This window comes from Ceratotherium simum, chromosome 29 (genome assembly GCF_057802395.1).
Source record: "Ceratotherium simum simum isolate JZ-2026a chromosome 29, ASM5780239v1, whole genome shotgun sequence".
Classification (NCBI taxonomy): Eukaryota; Metazoa; Chordata; class Mammalia; order Perissodactyla; family Rhinocerotidae; genus Ceratotherium; species Ceratotherium simum.
In genome coordinates this window covers 5,500,920-5,516,739 of record NC_141928.1, presented here as the reverse complement: position 1 = coordinate 5,516,739, position 15,820 = coordinate 5,500,920, and the positions used below count along the sequence as shown (strand labels likewise).

The 15,820-nt window shown below is 50.8% G+C and overlaps 1 protein-coding gene across 2 annotated transcripts in view; it reads right to left on the bottom strand.

Annotated features, from left to right (window-relative positions):
- Positions 1 to 595: 595 nt before the first annotated feature.
- The window catches only part of MED27 (mediator complex subunit 27), a 205,628-nt gene continuing 190,403 nt past the window's right edge, over positions 596 to 15,820 (bottom strand). For both annotated transcript variants that reach the window (XM_004423599.3, XM_087418882.1), the window contains 2 exons: positions 3,337 to 3,414; positions 596 to 1,189 (listed from right to left, as the gene is read on the bottom strand). In XM_004423599.3, the coding sequence (XP_004423656.1) occupies positions 1,055 to 1,189; positions 3,337 to 3,414 (213 nt within the window). In that variant the 3' untranslated portion in view covers positions 596 to 1,054. The remainder of the gene's footprint in view (positions 1,190 to 3,336; positions 3,415 to 15,820) is intronic.

Below are 15,820 nucleotides of genomic sequence, written 5' to 3'. Positions count from 1 at the left end.
CCCATTCTTTTGGACATCTCAGAAGGCAGCATCTCTCTGGCATTGTTCATTGCAAAGAGAACATTATTTGTGGCGTAGGCTGGAAGCTCTGGGAAATGCCCTGATCCTTGCCGAGACCTTCCCCAGGGCAAGGCGTCCTCATATAAACAGCTTACGGCTTTCATTCCTGCAGTCAAGGCCCTGAGCTCAGCAGACTGGGCTGGGATCTGTCCATGGTAATACTTAGGACAAAACATGAGACAAAAAAGCCCGGCACACCTGTCTCGCCCGCTCACACGTGTGCTGGCTTGTAGTGGGCAGATTCCCTTCCCTTTGGTATGTGTGTGCATTACTGGTTTAGCAAAAAGAAACATCTGTGCACTTGTTTCCTCAAAAAGAACAATCCATTTTTCAAGCCACCAAAATGTCTTTGAAATGGAATATTTGCCAACACTGCCCTCTCTCCTGAAAGCAAGAAGCAGGGAAATGTGTCCTCAAAAAGAACTACGTTTTAGATGCAGACATTACTAAATTTTTTTTCTTTTTTCTTCAAAAGGCCCAGATCTGTTCACTGAGCTGAATGTAAAAAGTGCTTTAAAAGAAACAGGAGACAAAGCCTTGTCCTGGGTACAAAAGGTTTACTGCTTATAAAAATAAGTTACAAAACAAAACAAAAAACCCAGCATGACAATATGTATGAACACAAGGGCTCATTCAAACTCTAATGGCTCATGAAAATGACTTAGAACATGGATCCAAGAGGATCAATTCACCAGGATCGCTAATATACATGGAAGAACATGCTGCATAACTTCCTTATAATGAGTTCTAAAATGGTCTTTCTGGCCTTCCACATACTGGCTAAAGTGTAAAATTAGTCCCATCAACACAAAGACAGAATCTGTTCTTCAAGAGGCTCAGCCTGAACATACGACATGCTGTTTTACAAAAGGGAGAGAGTGGCTGTATTGCTACCCGGGCAGTGAAGACATGTCTCAGCCATCAATATTACTTAGGGCTTGTCTGGAAGGTGCTGGCCGGGGGTCTGCAGGCAGGCATGGGGCTGGGCCGGGGGTTACTGCCGGCAGGTGTCGTGGAAGGCTTCGAGCGTTCGGAAATCCCGCCACGTGGGGGGAAGGCCATCTTGTAGAAACTTCCCGCAGCGCTGGCACGGGGCCTGGAACAGCTTTATGTAACTTCTTAACCAGGTCTAAAAAGAGAAGCGAGGAGAGAATGAAACAAATGGGGTCCGGGGGCTTCCACTGTCACCCTTCCCATCAAGCCTAATGATCTGGAGCACAGAGAACTTAAGTTGGCTCTGACCTCACCAAAAGACACCCTGATTTTACAGAAAGCTGCATGCAGAGTCCACAAGGTCATAACACTGCTGATTTTCAGTTCTGGCGCTCCCCCAGCCCCTCCCAACCGAGGGAGATTTTAAAACAGAAATTCCTGCTCTCAAAGGCAGCAAGTGCTCCCAAAGGAGTGGCCGTGAACTATCGCGCAGCCTCGCGGCTCAGGGGCTGCACACGACCACGTTCCATCTCTGAGCCTCATGTCTTCTGAATATTAGTGTTGATCCTCCCCTTGTTCACTACCAAGAAGCGGTCGTGGAACCGTGTGGAGGAAGACCGCAGAGACGGTGATTTTAGAACTCTCCACTGAGGTCACCATGCCTTCTTTCTAATCTGATTTCAGAGGTCATCACTCATTGTCATAGTGTGGCCTGACACACCTGGGGGGAGGGCGGGGACAACCTGGTGCCACCAAATAACATAATAAACAGCAAATACACACTCGAGTGGTTCAGAGTGCAGAGTTCCTTCGGGCATCATACATAAGGATGAGACTCGCATAACTCAATTCTCAAACTCAAGGAGATTCGCTACCAAAAAAAAAATACATAAATAAACAAGCCAAACCTCACAATAGGCAAGCAAGTTAAGAAAGTTCTCACTGTGACAGGGGCACATGAATCTCATCATTTAATGTCCTCCTGAATTATGTCGATAAGAGAAAATTGTTCTTTGAAGAGGTCGAACGAATACTGGTACAAATCCTTCTATCTTTATCACAGCTGCTTCCACGGTAGCAGACCGTGGCCTGTGGATACTGTCCCCTGTCCAAAAGCCAGGTGTTCGAGGTTTTAGCAATAAACATGAGGAGGTCAATGGATCATTCAGTTAAACTATCTATCCTCTGGTGCTGATCAAATTCAAATCCTTCAAAAATCCCAAAGTCAGTTACCAGAGGGAAACTGGGCATTACAACATGTTAGGTTAAAAAGCAGTCTTTATTTCTAACCAAAAATGAAGAGCTTGCTGAAGATTGTCAACTGACTTGTTCTCTCGACATGTGAAAGAATCACTGCACGGACGGCTCTGCTGAGCACCTGCGTTTGCTTGTTCAGCCTCTCCAACACTGTGAGGCTGATAAGACGCTGGGGTTGTGTCTTCCAGGAAATGAACTACAGGCTCTCCAAGAAGCTGAGTTGTTGAGGCAAACGTGACTGGAAGAATCGGAGGAGCAATGCTCCACCTAGCTGTCACCACTGATTTGGACCTGCTAACAGGTAAGTCTTTTGAGTAGGTTCTCGAACTGGCAGACCTTCTAGCATGAATTAACAATAGTGAAAGACAGAGCCCACTGATGTGAGAGCAGGAGGCCACGTCAGCACGATGTTGAAACAGCTGGCCAGCTGTCAGGATGCGGTGGAGCCAGTTGTCCCCGGACACGCCAGCTGGTGGTCATGTGATAAATTCGGGCAGCAGCATGCTGATCAATGGCTCTGGGGGTGGGAGTCCTGTCTTGTGGTGTTTGCTGATTTCCATGGTGTAAATATTTTGGTTCGATTTCAAGCTACTAATGGTTGAACAACCAGTTTGCAAAATTCTGAACATCGAATAAGAGCTAGCAGGAGCCGATGCCAGCACACCAGTGGAATGGCTGTTTTTGGGTCACTCCCCATCCTGAGCTCTGACTCTGAAAATCTAAGGACTAAATGTCTTGGGGGAACTGCAAGATTTGTCTTAGTCATTGCTACCTGCTCAGTGCCAAGCACAGGGCCTGGCACGGACTAGGAGCTCAATAAATATCTATCGACTAAATCAATGTTGGAAGCCGTGTTGGAAGATCACCTCTGAACCAGCAATGAGAGAAAACACTAGTTAATTCAGTGGGAAGTGGTTTCTCCTAGATCCCTTCCCAGTTTAAAGAAACTATCAGATCTAAACCGGCCCACCTCCCACGGCGAGGCCCTCGCAATCCGCAGACGAAACAGCTACCTTCCGAGCGGCTTGTTCTTACTGGACCAGAGCCGAGGCTTCAACGGGAGTCTTGGCTCTTAAAGCCACTTACCATGAAGGATCTGACCACGACGTCCGGCATCTGGGGCAGCTGATAGTGGAGCAGGGCAGTGGTGGCATGGTCTGTCACCTGGGAACCAAGGACAACGAGTAGAGTTAGAGGCCACTCCAAACCAGCAGAGAGAAAACAAGACGGATGCACTCCTTTTAGATGACAAACAAATCCGCTTTTGAACGTCTCTTGGAGGAAAGGACATCTAAAATAAAATCTGAAGTACGAAAATTAGTGAAGTTGGGGAGGAGGAAACGGGGTGGGGGTGGGTGTGTGTGTGTTGTAGGCAGGAAAAATGCAGGTATTCAGGCCTGGAGGCAATCGGAGTGTAGAACATTCCAGCAACTGAAAACCCAGGCAGGCTGGAGCCCCTGAGAGAGGAGGGGTGTGGCCAGAGGCCAGTGGAGAGGAAAAGAGGAGGTGGGTCACAGAGGGGTGTATAAGCCGGGTCACTGCAGGAAACACTGCGTGAATGCAGAGAGGCTTTTCCAACTGTCCATGTTCCACTTCCTCTTTACGCTGGACCAGTTTTCCTGGCAGTGTAATTGGTCGTTCTGCCTCCTTTAGTTCTCATGCTGTCTCATAATTTGTATGTATAGGTTTTATGATCAGGAATCCAGTAATTTCTGATGATCTTTCCCTTGGACCTCACAGTTCCCACTACGACCTTTCTGAGAAGCCTTGCCACTCCAAGTGTGGGCCTCTACCCAGCTCTCCAAAAGCTGTGGTCTATTTTCAGCCCCCTAGTGGGCCACACCCACTGTCCCCTAATCCTAAGCAGAGGCTTCATCAGCAGGGCCAAGGGCACGACTGCTTTAAGTCCACTAGAGGCATCCGGTGACCAGATGGAACGCGCACTGGGTTTAAGCCCCAGCACTGTCTGCTGACCTTGATCCAACAACTTAATCTCTCTGGGTCTCAATGTCCCTACTGAGAACTAAGGGCTGCTCTAAGATCCCTTGGCATGCTACAATTTGATGACACCACAGATTCCTAATGCCTGCCATCAATCAGCAAATTAATAGATTATACCTAATTTGATAGCTGTGTTCAAACTTATGGTTTATCTGATTGTCCTCATTAGGGATTCTTGCTATTACAAATGTTGTGCTTAAAAAACAAAAGCAACACAAAACCCCAGACAAAATTATTAACGTTGTGAACAAGAACAAAGTCCACCTTGTGGAGACCTGTCAGTTCTCCAGCCCCCACCAGAATACTACGTGATGCGCTGATGGACCTATGCGGCAGTTTAGCAAACTAATCAGGAGCAACCAGAAAGGCTGGTCCAGGCCCCGCACGGTGAGTTGCAAATCAGTCAGAAATCAGTCCAGCTGTGTGTTCACAGCCACTGCCAGAGAGGCCATACCCCAAAGAGTGAGGACACAGGCTCCTCGGCTTACAGAACCTCTCTAAGCCTCCGTTTCCCCCTGGATAAAGCAGCCGTGCATGTGAAGCGCTTACCCTCCAGCTGTGCTGCAGCCCTGCCTGCCCGCCCTTCTCTTCTGCTCTCCCTGGCCCCCGGACTTGCCCTCTTCCCCCACAGGACTTTCAGGGTCTGCCTGGTGGCTGGTGAACCCCACTAAATGATCACTTCGTGGGGGCAGGGATCTGGTTCATGCTGCGTCCCCAAGGCCCAGAACATCACCTAGCGTCTAGCAGGTGCTCAAGACATATTTGTTGAATAAAGAAACAAACTTAAAAATGTCCACTCACCAAAGGCCACGTACTAGAAGCACTGGCTTTCTTGCAAATACAGCAACAGTTCACGTATCCAACATTGCTGAGAAATTCTTACCCAAGTGACTTTCAAGATAAATGGGACTTATTCCTTCAAGTGCAAAGACTTTTTATTTTAAGCACTTTTAACAGACAACTTTCTAAAATGATCAATGCTTTTTTTTAAAAAAAAGGTAGTAATGACAACTTGGCAAAATGGCGGTGGTGACTGGTGGGATGAAATTAACTGCTACAAAACACAGTGAAGCAAATTGGGTTCCAATGGTACCTGGGCTTCAAAGCTTGGTTCTTACCCATCCAGATGCCTCACTAAATAATCCCATAGGCTAACAAGACAGTCCTTACAATTACATTTTCCATTACAAAAAAAACAAAGCTTCTGGAGAACTCTTTCTCCTGCCCCTACCATTTATTTTACAATGTCTCTAACGAAGCCCTGCCCCATCCATCAGCACTGTCATAGTAGGGAAGCCAAGCTGGCTTTGTGCTGGCCCCACTGTCCCTAGTACTGGGTACATTCCTTTCCCAAGATGGGGAAGGTCCATCTCCAGCCCGGAGTCCCCTGGGATGAGCCCAGATCTGTCCATTTCAGCAGCGTGGGTGCCCGGCCCGGGGCCCAATCCCCCATCAGACTGGCCACCCAGAGGCCACGTCCAAGGCTGGAATGCTTTGCTTGGCTGCACATTTTCTTTGCTTTTCCTTTTACGATTTTTAACATGAATGACCAACATGTAAAACTCAGGAAACTTGACCTAACCCGGATTCCCAGCTTCTCTTAAGCATCAGAAGATCTAGGGGCAGTAATAGGGCATCTGCCTCATGGGTTGTTGTGAAGATTAAATGAGTCCAACCACGTGAAGGGCTTGGCACAAGGCTTGGCTCCTAATTATCAATGTGACTGTGACCTGGCTCTGCCCACCGGCCCCCACATATCCGAGTGGCTGCCATCAGCGGCGGGAGCCGGAGCGACAGTGTCTTTGGGCGGGCACGCACCTGTGGTTTGCCCAGCACCTCCAGGGTCCCGCAGCCAGCCTGCTTCACTCATGCTACCTGCCTGGCCCCTGTGGCCTTCGGAATTTAGGGCCTCCACCAAACACTGCCAAGAATCTCTGGCCCTAATCCTCCTGTTTGCTGGGTGCCTGGCCTGGCAAACCTGTGCCCATCTCCTCCTCCCTTCCTTAGCTGACCTCTGGACTTGACCTCTTCTGGCTCAGTTTTGATAACTGCAAGGTGCTAAACCGAGCAAAGCATCATGCTAACTACCAGAACATCGAAAGTGCTCTCCAGACCTGCTCTTCCTCCTGCGTTGCCAGCACAGACACTACCATCTACCCAGTGGCCTTGGGTGGCCTAAGCCGGAAACCTGGGCTTGTCCCACCACTCATACTCCAGTAGTCTCTGAGTCTCGACGTTCCAAACCATTTATCCTTCCACTTCTTCCCACTCTACTGCCACTCCACAGTCTAAGCTGCCGCCTTTCCCTGTGGGGATGAGCAGAAGAGCCCCAACCAGCTCCCTGCCAGGGGACAATGGGATCTACACCTATCACGTGGGATAATTGTGAGGATTAAGTAAAATAATATAATCATGCTGTTCAGTAAATATTAGTGATTATTAAGTTATAAATCTAACTATGTCACTCCCCTGCTGAAAACCCTCTCAGAGCACGTGAATGCACTCAGGATAGAATCCACAAGTGTGAACCCGGCATTCGAGACCCTGCAGAACCTGCTTCCTGCCTCCTCTCACCCTCTCTTCTGAAAATGTTTCAGTTCCCCAAGTGTCCCATCTCCCTCCTCCCTCAGAGCCCTCCCTCTGCCTGGGCCTCTCCTTCCCCCCGTTCTCGGGCCTGTGTTAGATCCATGTGCTCAGGGTCGCCTCCCAGAACCCCCGATGGGTCTTGTCTCCTTGCTGAGATCTTTTCTTTCACAGCACTCCTCATCACTGAACTTGTATAACTGTTTTTGCAATTTTTGTTTAGTGTCAGTTCCCCTGTCTTGACTGTGAACTCTGAGAGGGCAGAGACCATGTCTGTCTAGTGCCCGACACAGAGGTTCTCAACATGTGTGCTGACTGGATGGACGATCTGGAACATCCACGAGGACCACCTCACATGAGGTGTGAGGGGCAAAGAAAGGAGCCCCACACTGGGTGGGGATGAGGAGACAGGAACTAAGGACTCTGGACCCTGGCCCACCCCTAACCTGCTGGGAATCTGGACGTCCCTCTGTGCTAAGAGTTACTATGGCTCACTGCCTGCTTCTCTCCTTCCTGGCACAGGGGAACTTCCCAGCCTCCCTTGTCCTCAGGTTGGTCATGTGGCCAGTTCCTGCTAATGCACCAGGAAGCGTAAGTGGCATGTATTCCCTCCATTTGGAGACAGTGAGGAGCAAGTGTGGATGCTCCACGATCTCTCTTCCCCTTCTTCCCCTGCAGCGTGGGGAGCCACGTGCTCAGATGGTGGATTCACCAGACGGCAGAGCCTCTGTCAAGCCTGGGTCCCTGAGTGACTGTGTGGAGGCCAGCCTTCTGACAACTCAAGATGGGTGTGGTGTGAGCAAGAAATAAACTTTTGTTGTGTTGAATGACAACCTGTGAAGTTTATTTGTTACAGCACTACTGCCTCTCCTCTTCAGACTGACACCTCCTTGGATATTTATCTCCTGTCTCTAAGATGAGCCATGGTGTTTGCCAGGCCTATGATTCCTGTAAGTGGTGGCACAAAGAAGTTCAAGCTGTGGCCAGGGAAACTTCCCCTCTAGAAGGTTCCTGCTTGAAATGAGTGTCATGGTCCAGCAGCATTGGTATCACCTAAGAATGTGTTAGAAACTCAAGTTCTTGGACCCTACTCTAGACCTAGAATCAGAACCTCCAGGAGGGTGCTCAGAAATCAAGCTAGCTTCTCCAGCTACTCTTAGGAATGCTAAAATGCAGAAGGATGCAAATGTTAATGAGCGCACAAGTTCCCTGGGGACCCTGCCACTGAGCAGATGCTGACTACATAGGTCTGGGTGGGGCCGGGACCGGGCATTCCCAAAAGACCCCAGGTGATGCCCATGCTGCTGGTGAGGGACCAGGCTTTGAGCATTCCAGGCACCACAGGCAAAAGGTCCCGAAAGAGACAGGCATTTGATTCTGGCACAAAACAGAGGAGTCCCAATCTGAGGAGAATTTGTCTTTTTCATGAATCAAAATGAATGACACCACCCAAATTTAACAATGAGTGCTGCGGAATGGGGGGTGTGAAATATTTTCACCAAGAAACATTTCCACAACGGGTGCTGTGGAGTGGTGGGGTTTTCCTTACCTGAAAGGTGCTTTTTCAGGGCCATAGGATTATTTTATTAATTTATAATAACTACATTAATGAGAACTTTTGATGTATGTGCCCCTCTCATTTAATCCCCATAGTAATGGAGGTGGGTGCTCTCTTTATCTCCATTTCATAGGAGAGGAAACGCAGACTTAGAGAGATTAGAAAGATGCTCAAGGTGTGGGGCAAGGGGTGTTTGAGCCCAGACATTGCAAGGCCTGAGCCTATGTGCCCTCCCTCCCAGCAGGCAGCCCTGGCCAGCTCTCCAGGTGTGCTGATAAAGCACCTGCCCTGGGTGCCCCAGGCGCCATCTGCTCACCACCTCCCAGCATGGTGACATCTTCCGAAAGCCAGGGTCCTGACGCAAGGCGCAGGTTAGGAGATTTGTAAGTGTGGCTGCCGGATAACTGGCTACTCAAGAGCAGAACAAACTGAATTAAGGAGAAAATGTCCTCCACCAGATCCGGCTGGAGTCACACCAAAGCTCTGTTTTGGCATCTGGCTCCTAGGCAGGGCACCTAATTAGTTTTTCCATTACTGGGTTCGCAATCTGGCCAAATTTAGCCTCTTTTTCAAAAGGTCCAGTATAAAGTATTCCCTTAATTGCCAAACGGTGGCAGTTTTTTCTAGTGCTTATGCAATCATTTAATTTCTTCAATTTCCCATTACCAATTAGAGAAATATTTTAATAGAAGGAAATAAAGCTGACTGATTTGCTATGTTTTCTCTCCCTTCCTCCCAAACTCCTCCACTGTTGGTTTTCTGTTCCCGTGGCTGAACTCCAAAGCACCAGGCAAGATAGGTTGTTGGATACTGGAGAAATTCACCTACAATGATGTTCCTTTTTGCCAAAGCATTCCATCTTCAATATTTTTTTGTTTTATACTTTTCAACAACAAAGTTGCTTTTTTGCTCAGCATCCAGGATGTGGGAAAAAACAGGCCTGGGGCAACAAAAAAGATTGCTATTAACTAATTTAAATCGACTCTGTGCAGCCCAGCCGAGTTCGGGCCCACTGTAATATAAAGCTAATGAGATTCCACCGGGAGATAAAAGCCACCCTGCCTGGCGGCAGCAGAGGCCAAAGAAGGGCACTAATGCTCCCGACGAAAGGGAGGCCATTCATCCCACCAGCGAGTGCTGGTTTGAAAAGAGCTTGTAAAAAGATCAAAGCAGATGGCGAACCCAAGGAAAGAGAGGGAGGAGAAGACAAGAAAGTAACAATAAACCAGCGAGACAGGAGACGCTGCACAGAGCGGAGGAGGGGGAAGTGACTGTGAGGGAACCAGCAAGGGCGGGAAGTATGCAGAAAGACAGAGCGACTCACAAAGCGGAGGGGGCACACAGTGACCCCTGGGGCTTTGCCAAGAGACGTCCTGCTTCACCGCAAGGCAAAGAAAGACTGAAGATGCACTAGCTTAGTGTGAGGTGCATTCCCCCCTCCCGCCCCCTTGTCTCAAGGCTGGACTGCAGGTGATTCATTTTGAGGAGGGTGACATTTCCATCGCCCACCAACAGATCCACTTTGCTTTATTAACCTTACTTCAGTTTTCTCCTCCTCCACCAACCAGCGCTCACCAAAATTCCTTCTCCCCTAGCTCAGAGGCAGAGAAGGTCTTCGAGCACCCAAACTGACGGGAACTAAGCTCAGAGAAGGAGAAAGGAATCTTTCAAGAGACCTTGAAACAGCTGCCAGTCAACACACTGGCGATGCCAGTCAAAACAAGTCTCCCAAAGCTCCTCTGCCATATTGTGTGCCGGGAGCTGTGACATCGTCACTCCCAGAATCTGGGTGCTGGAGGGGACTTCGGAGATCACGAGTTATTTTAGCTAAACCCAAAGTAGAATTGCCTGTAATAATAGCACAGTCCCAGTCAACACTCACTGAGCACTTGCCCTGTGCAAGGGCTGGTCTCCACCACACCGCTGGGGAGGAGCCCGGGCTCTGGAGCCAGACTGCACGGATTTGGATCTTGTCTGTCGCTTACCAGCCGTGTGACCTTGGACAAGAATTAAACATGCCAATGCAGGGAAAGCACTGGAACAGCATCTGACAAATAGCAAGCACCCACCAGATGTGAGCCATCCTACCTTTACCTCACTTAATCCCCACAAGAACCTTGAGATGGCGCTACGATGAGAATTTCCATTTCCAGTGAGGAAGTGAAGTTACAGGGAGGTTAAGTGACTGCCCAAGCCGAGCAGCTCCTGAGCAGCAGAGCCGGGAGGTGAGCCTGGCAGGCTCTCCACTCCGGGCCTTCGGATAGACAGAGGCTGTGGGGGGATGTGGAACACCATATGCAGGCCATCTCCTCCCTAAAAGGGAACGGACCCCAAGACTCGTAGGGTGGAGGCAGGACTTGGTCCCAAGTCTCTTCACTTATACCCCAGTTCTTGCCTCTTACACAACTTTCCTCTGCCTCCCTGCTGGAAGTTCCACGCGTCTTGCTCACTGCCACATCCCAGAAGCCCACCCTGCACAGGGCCTGACACAGAAGGGTGTCAGAGCGGGCCATCAAGAAGTCCTCCAGATTGAATGAGTCCCTGCCTTGCAGAAAGAAGGGGAAACAGGCAAGTGACGGCGGCAGCATTTAGACAGGTGTGCACGCATATTAACCAGGGTAAATCAAAAGTACTGTGCTACAAAAGTGAGGGGCTACAAAAGGGGGAAATCCTATTGTGATGACGCCTTGGGCATATAGAGCCCGCTCTCCTTCTCGCTGGAGCCCTCCAGCCCGCCGGGAGGGCAAAGAAACAGGTTTAAGTCCAGCAAGACTATCTTCTGCCTGAGGTCAGCCTCCCAGAGCCCGGATTTTATGGCAGCTAGACGGACTTTGTTCTTTATCAGTAAGGGAAGAACCAAGGACAGAGTGGTGACACACAGAAAGGATCGGTGAGACACAGGAGGGGACAAAACTCTCTTAATATACTATCATTCCCCAGCAGTTTCCTCTTTTAAAAAGCCAGAGTCTGTTGTGTTTCCTGGTGCTCAGGGATTGTCCTCAGGGATCCCTACCCACTAAGGTTGCAGGCATCATCCTGTCTATGCGCGGGTTCCCAGGCCAGAGTGGAGAGCTGGCAGCGCAGCAGAGGTGAGGAGCACAGGCTCCAGAGGCAGGCTCCCGGGCTCTGTCCCTCAGCTTCTAGAAGGCAGTCTAGGCTGGGGGCCAGGACCTGTGTTGTTAAAAACTCCCCAAGGTGATTCTGAAGTCAGTAGCCTTAGAACTACAGGTGAACATGCTGATGCGGGTCACTGCCTGCTTCCCACCACCAGGGGGCAAGACTGAGGCCGAGGAGGGCCAGGTGGGAGTGGAGCCTGAACACCCGCTCTGGCAGTTAGGAGATGCTCTTGCTAATGCAGTGGACTAATGGCATTGAGCTATTACCCAGCAGCACACAGCCCACGAAGCCCAGGCCTCCGCCTGCGAAGCTAGGAGAGCTGGGGCTTCCGACTATTAAAAGTATGTCCCACAAGATTAATAAATAGGAAAAGTTAAGTACCCAAGTGTTTAGAAGGTGCTTATTTAAAAGAGAAGCCTGGTGGAGATCCAGATTCTGGCTTCCCTCCAGCTAATACCTGCTTCCACATACCATGAAGAGAAGATTCTCTGGCTTGTGTTAATGAGAACAAAAAGGCACCGTGGTGGGAAAAAAGGTGACACAGAGCTGTCAGGAGACCAGGGCTCAGTCCTGGATTCGTCCCTAATTAGCTGGGTGACCTTGGCCGCATCACTCCCCACTGGCCCCTGGTATAGGAGCGTGAGGCTGGGATCACGGGGCGCCTGCAGGTCTAGGTTTTCAGTGGACGCTGCTGCAGGGCCTGACTGCACACCCTGAGACTACCCCTGAGCTCTACCCCAGGCCAACCAGTGGTGACATTAAAGCCCTTTGTTCTTTTAAAAAGGACCAGCTGATCCCAGCAGGTTCAGGGGCGCCAGGTTCCTGCTCCACTCCAGGAATCCACCTGCTGCCCTGATGTGACGTCGTCACCCTCATGCAGTCCTCCGTTTCCGGGCTGGTCACAAAGAGCTTAGAGAATTCGGCTCCGAACAGGGGAGACCATCAGCGCAGCACTGCTCTTGGTTTGGGAAACCTCTGCCCATCTCGACAGGTTTCAACGAGGCTCTGGAGCACAAACTCATAGGCACAAAGCCAAACATTTGCTACTTGGTTGTACACATGCTGGCCCCACAACTCAAAGAAATAAAAACGAACTTTCATTCGGTGGATATACTTTGTTGCTACACAAAGAGATTAGCCCAAGAGTTTGGGCCTCTCCTCGGGGTTTTGCCAAGGACAGACCCACCCTTAAGGAGAGAGACAGTAGGAATCTCTTGGAAGGAGAAAATTCTTTGTGAGTCCAGGAGTCAAAGAAGTGGAATGCTATGTCAAAATTGGAATGCTATGATGTCAGTCCTGAAAGTGCTGGGGGTGGGGTGATGGGGAGCGAGTGGAGACATGCTTCTAAAACCGGGATAAAGTACAGTAGAGCGGAAGGAGGGGTTTGGTTTTTATTATGCGGCTCTAGTCTCTAATCTGTACCCTGGCTTTGTACGCCGCGGGCTCAGCAGGCCTAGAGGCCCGAGGATGAAGCAGTGCAGTCCGGGGGGACTAGGGATTACTTAGACGAGATCAATACCTCCTTCTCTGCTTGATGAAGGAGCCATTTGCACGGACTCTGAAGGGCTTATAACTGTCCACAGGAGCCTGGCAATGCTGCTCTGGGATGAGAGCAGAGGCAGGGCTGTCTGGGTTGGAAGTGGAGAGGTGAAGACAGACGCTGCTGCTCCATCTTGCTTATCCCTGGTCACAGCTTTGAGATCAAGCTCTGTCTGAGAAGGAGGAGACCTCATCTATCCAGTACTGAATGTAGCCTGTGGCACATACCAGGGCCTCCATAAAGGAGTTTTTGTTTGGTTTGGGGGGTTCCATCCAACCCTCTTTAAAGCCCCAGCCAAGAAGCCATTGATACCCTGAAGGGAAGTCCCTCAAGTCCCCAGACACCTGAGCGCAGACTTGTCTCCAACAATCTCCAGAGACAAAACAACAACAACAATAAAACCCCTGCAGCCACCTGCAGGATCCTTCAAAACGCAATGCATAGCATGGCATATGAGGTCCTGGAAGACCTAGGTCCCAGCCTTGTCTCCCTTCAGCCCCATGTCACACTCCAGCAACATCGGCTGCCTTGGCAATTCCTCCTCGCAAACCTGCGCCTGTGCTCAGGCCTGGAATGCTCCTCCCTGGCTAAGCCCTTCTCTCCCTTTGAGACTCAGCCCAGAGGCTTCCTTGACCCACCCTGTTCCCTGGGCTTGCCTGTAGCCCCAGCAGCACCCTGTGAACACCCAGCCCTGCGCTGGCCTGACCTGTGACCAGGAGCCCCCGCCTCGCCCCAGGCTGTGCTCTCTGTGAGGAGGAGGCCACAATGGCCTCACGTGTAGTCCCCGGGCCTAGCTCAGGGCCTCTAAGGAGAGGAGAGGGCTCAAAAAGGTGGCTCTGCACTGGCGCCACTCACCTGGCAGGACCTGAATGAGCGAGAGAGAAAGCAGGTGAGAGTCTATTGATTTATTTTTGGCCAGTGGGGTTAGGGGAGCAGAGTGAAAGGGGGATTTGGGGGTGGGAAAAGCTGAGGTCATGGGCTACTCCAAGGAGGGCCTGGGTGAACAGGGAAACCCCACAGTGGGCATGGGGGAACTCTCCACAGTCCTGGCCAGCCTCAAGCTTCTGCCAAGAGCCTTGTGCAGGGCTGAGAGGAGCTGCATACAAAAGGTCCTTGACATTTCCTAGGATTAAGGAATTAAGGCTCTTCATTTAGTTGAAAGGAAAAAAGCTCAATGCTTTCCAGATGGTAAAATGCCAGATTCTGTTGCTGGCTGCCAGAAAAGTCCAAGCCCAGAGATACCTGAATTGTTCTGTACCCGCTTGGTGTGATGTTATTTTCTGCAGGAACAGCCCTGCAGTTAGAGAAAGACATCCAAAGACATCTGGGCTCCCAAGAAAATCCAGACAATACCACCTACTTCCCCATCAAAATCCAGGCAACCGCAGGAGAACAGAGACTGCAGAGCAGAGTGAGCCCTCTCCCGAGAGGCGGCTCTGTGCCACGACGCCAGGCGCCCTCTGCCCCGCCCCTGCTGGTGGGGGAAGCGGGGAGTCAGGTGGAACACCTTGATCTCAGGTGCTTCCGGGATCACCAGAGGGGCCACCAGCCGTCTCAGGACACGAGGGGCAGTTCCGGGTCATGGAAATGTGATTCTACATCAGCATGTTGAGGCTGCCCAAAAAGGGCACTGCTGGGTGGTTGTAATTCTGGGTGCCTCATTCTCTCTTGAGCTCACTTTTTGACCAGGAGAGCAGATAATACGCCTGGAAAAAAGTGAAACTGGATGCTGCTTCAGTGGGCGTGTGTGGGTCTGTCATGGCAGCCGGTCTGTGGCTCACTTTACAAAAAACACCTGACTTGAAATGGGCCCTCCACATAGATGGCCGTGGGTTCGGAGTTCCGTGCCCATCCCCATACAATGATAATAACAGCAGCTAACAGTTACTGAGCATGTACTCCAGGCAACCGCAGTGCCAAGCAGCTCATGAGCGTTATCACACCGAGTCCTCACAATGTGCACCCGACGAAGTAGGCTCTATTACGTCCCCCTTTCTACGGCTGAGGGAGCTGAGGCATGACGAGAGCTTCATTCCTGGCCCAAGGTCCCCAGCTGGCTGGTCCATGCACCGCAGAGCCGGATGCGAATCCAGCCTGTCTGATTCCAGAGCCTGCACCTTCGCTACTGTGCCCACCACGACGAGACTGGGAAGAGGTGGCAGCAAAGATATGAGGAGTGGCCAACGAGGCAGAGCCTGGCGGGAAAGAGGAGAGCTTTCTGGCGAGAGGTGAGTGAGTGGGCACTGCCGACGAGCACCTGAGAGAAGTCAAGGGCGTCACGGGCTCGAAGTCTACCTTATCCTTCACCCTATGGACTCAGTCACCTCACACCAATTCTGTGAGGCAGGTCCTCTTATGGTCTCCATTTTACAGGGGAGGAAACTGAGGCAAGTTAGGCCTCATAGGGAGTGGTGGTCAGTCGGAGTCTGAACACATGACTCTCAGCCACTGTGCTGGACTGCCTCTTTCTGGAACGGTCACTGTGGGGAATGTGACGGGAGGGTGACCGGGGCTTCAGAGAGGGGAGTTGGCTGGAATGCATGCAGCGGACAGGCATGGTCCGGGGAAGTTGCCCTGCAGCGCTGGGTGGCCTGCTGGGCTGTGGGAAGGGCGCTTGGGGACCAGTAGGTGGACAGGCTTCCCAGAAGCAGTTGTTGGATCCTGACTGGAGAACACCACGTCTCGTGCAAGCCCTCAGAAGAAATAAGCTATAGAGACGAAACCAACTCCTCTGTGACTCCTCTAATGCAGAGAAACCACTTCCAGCACGA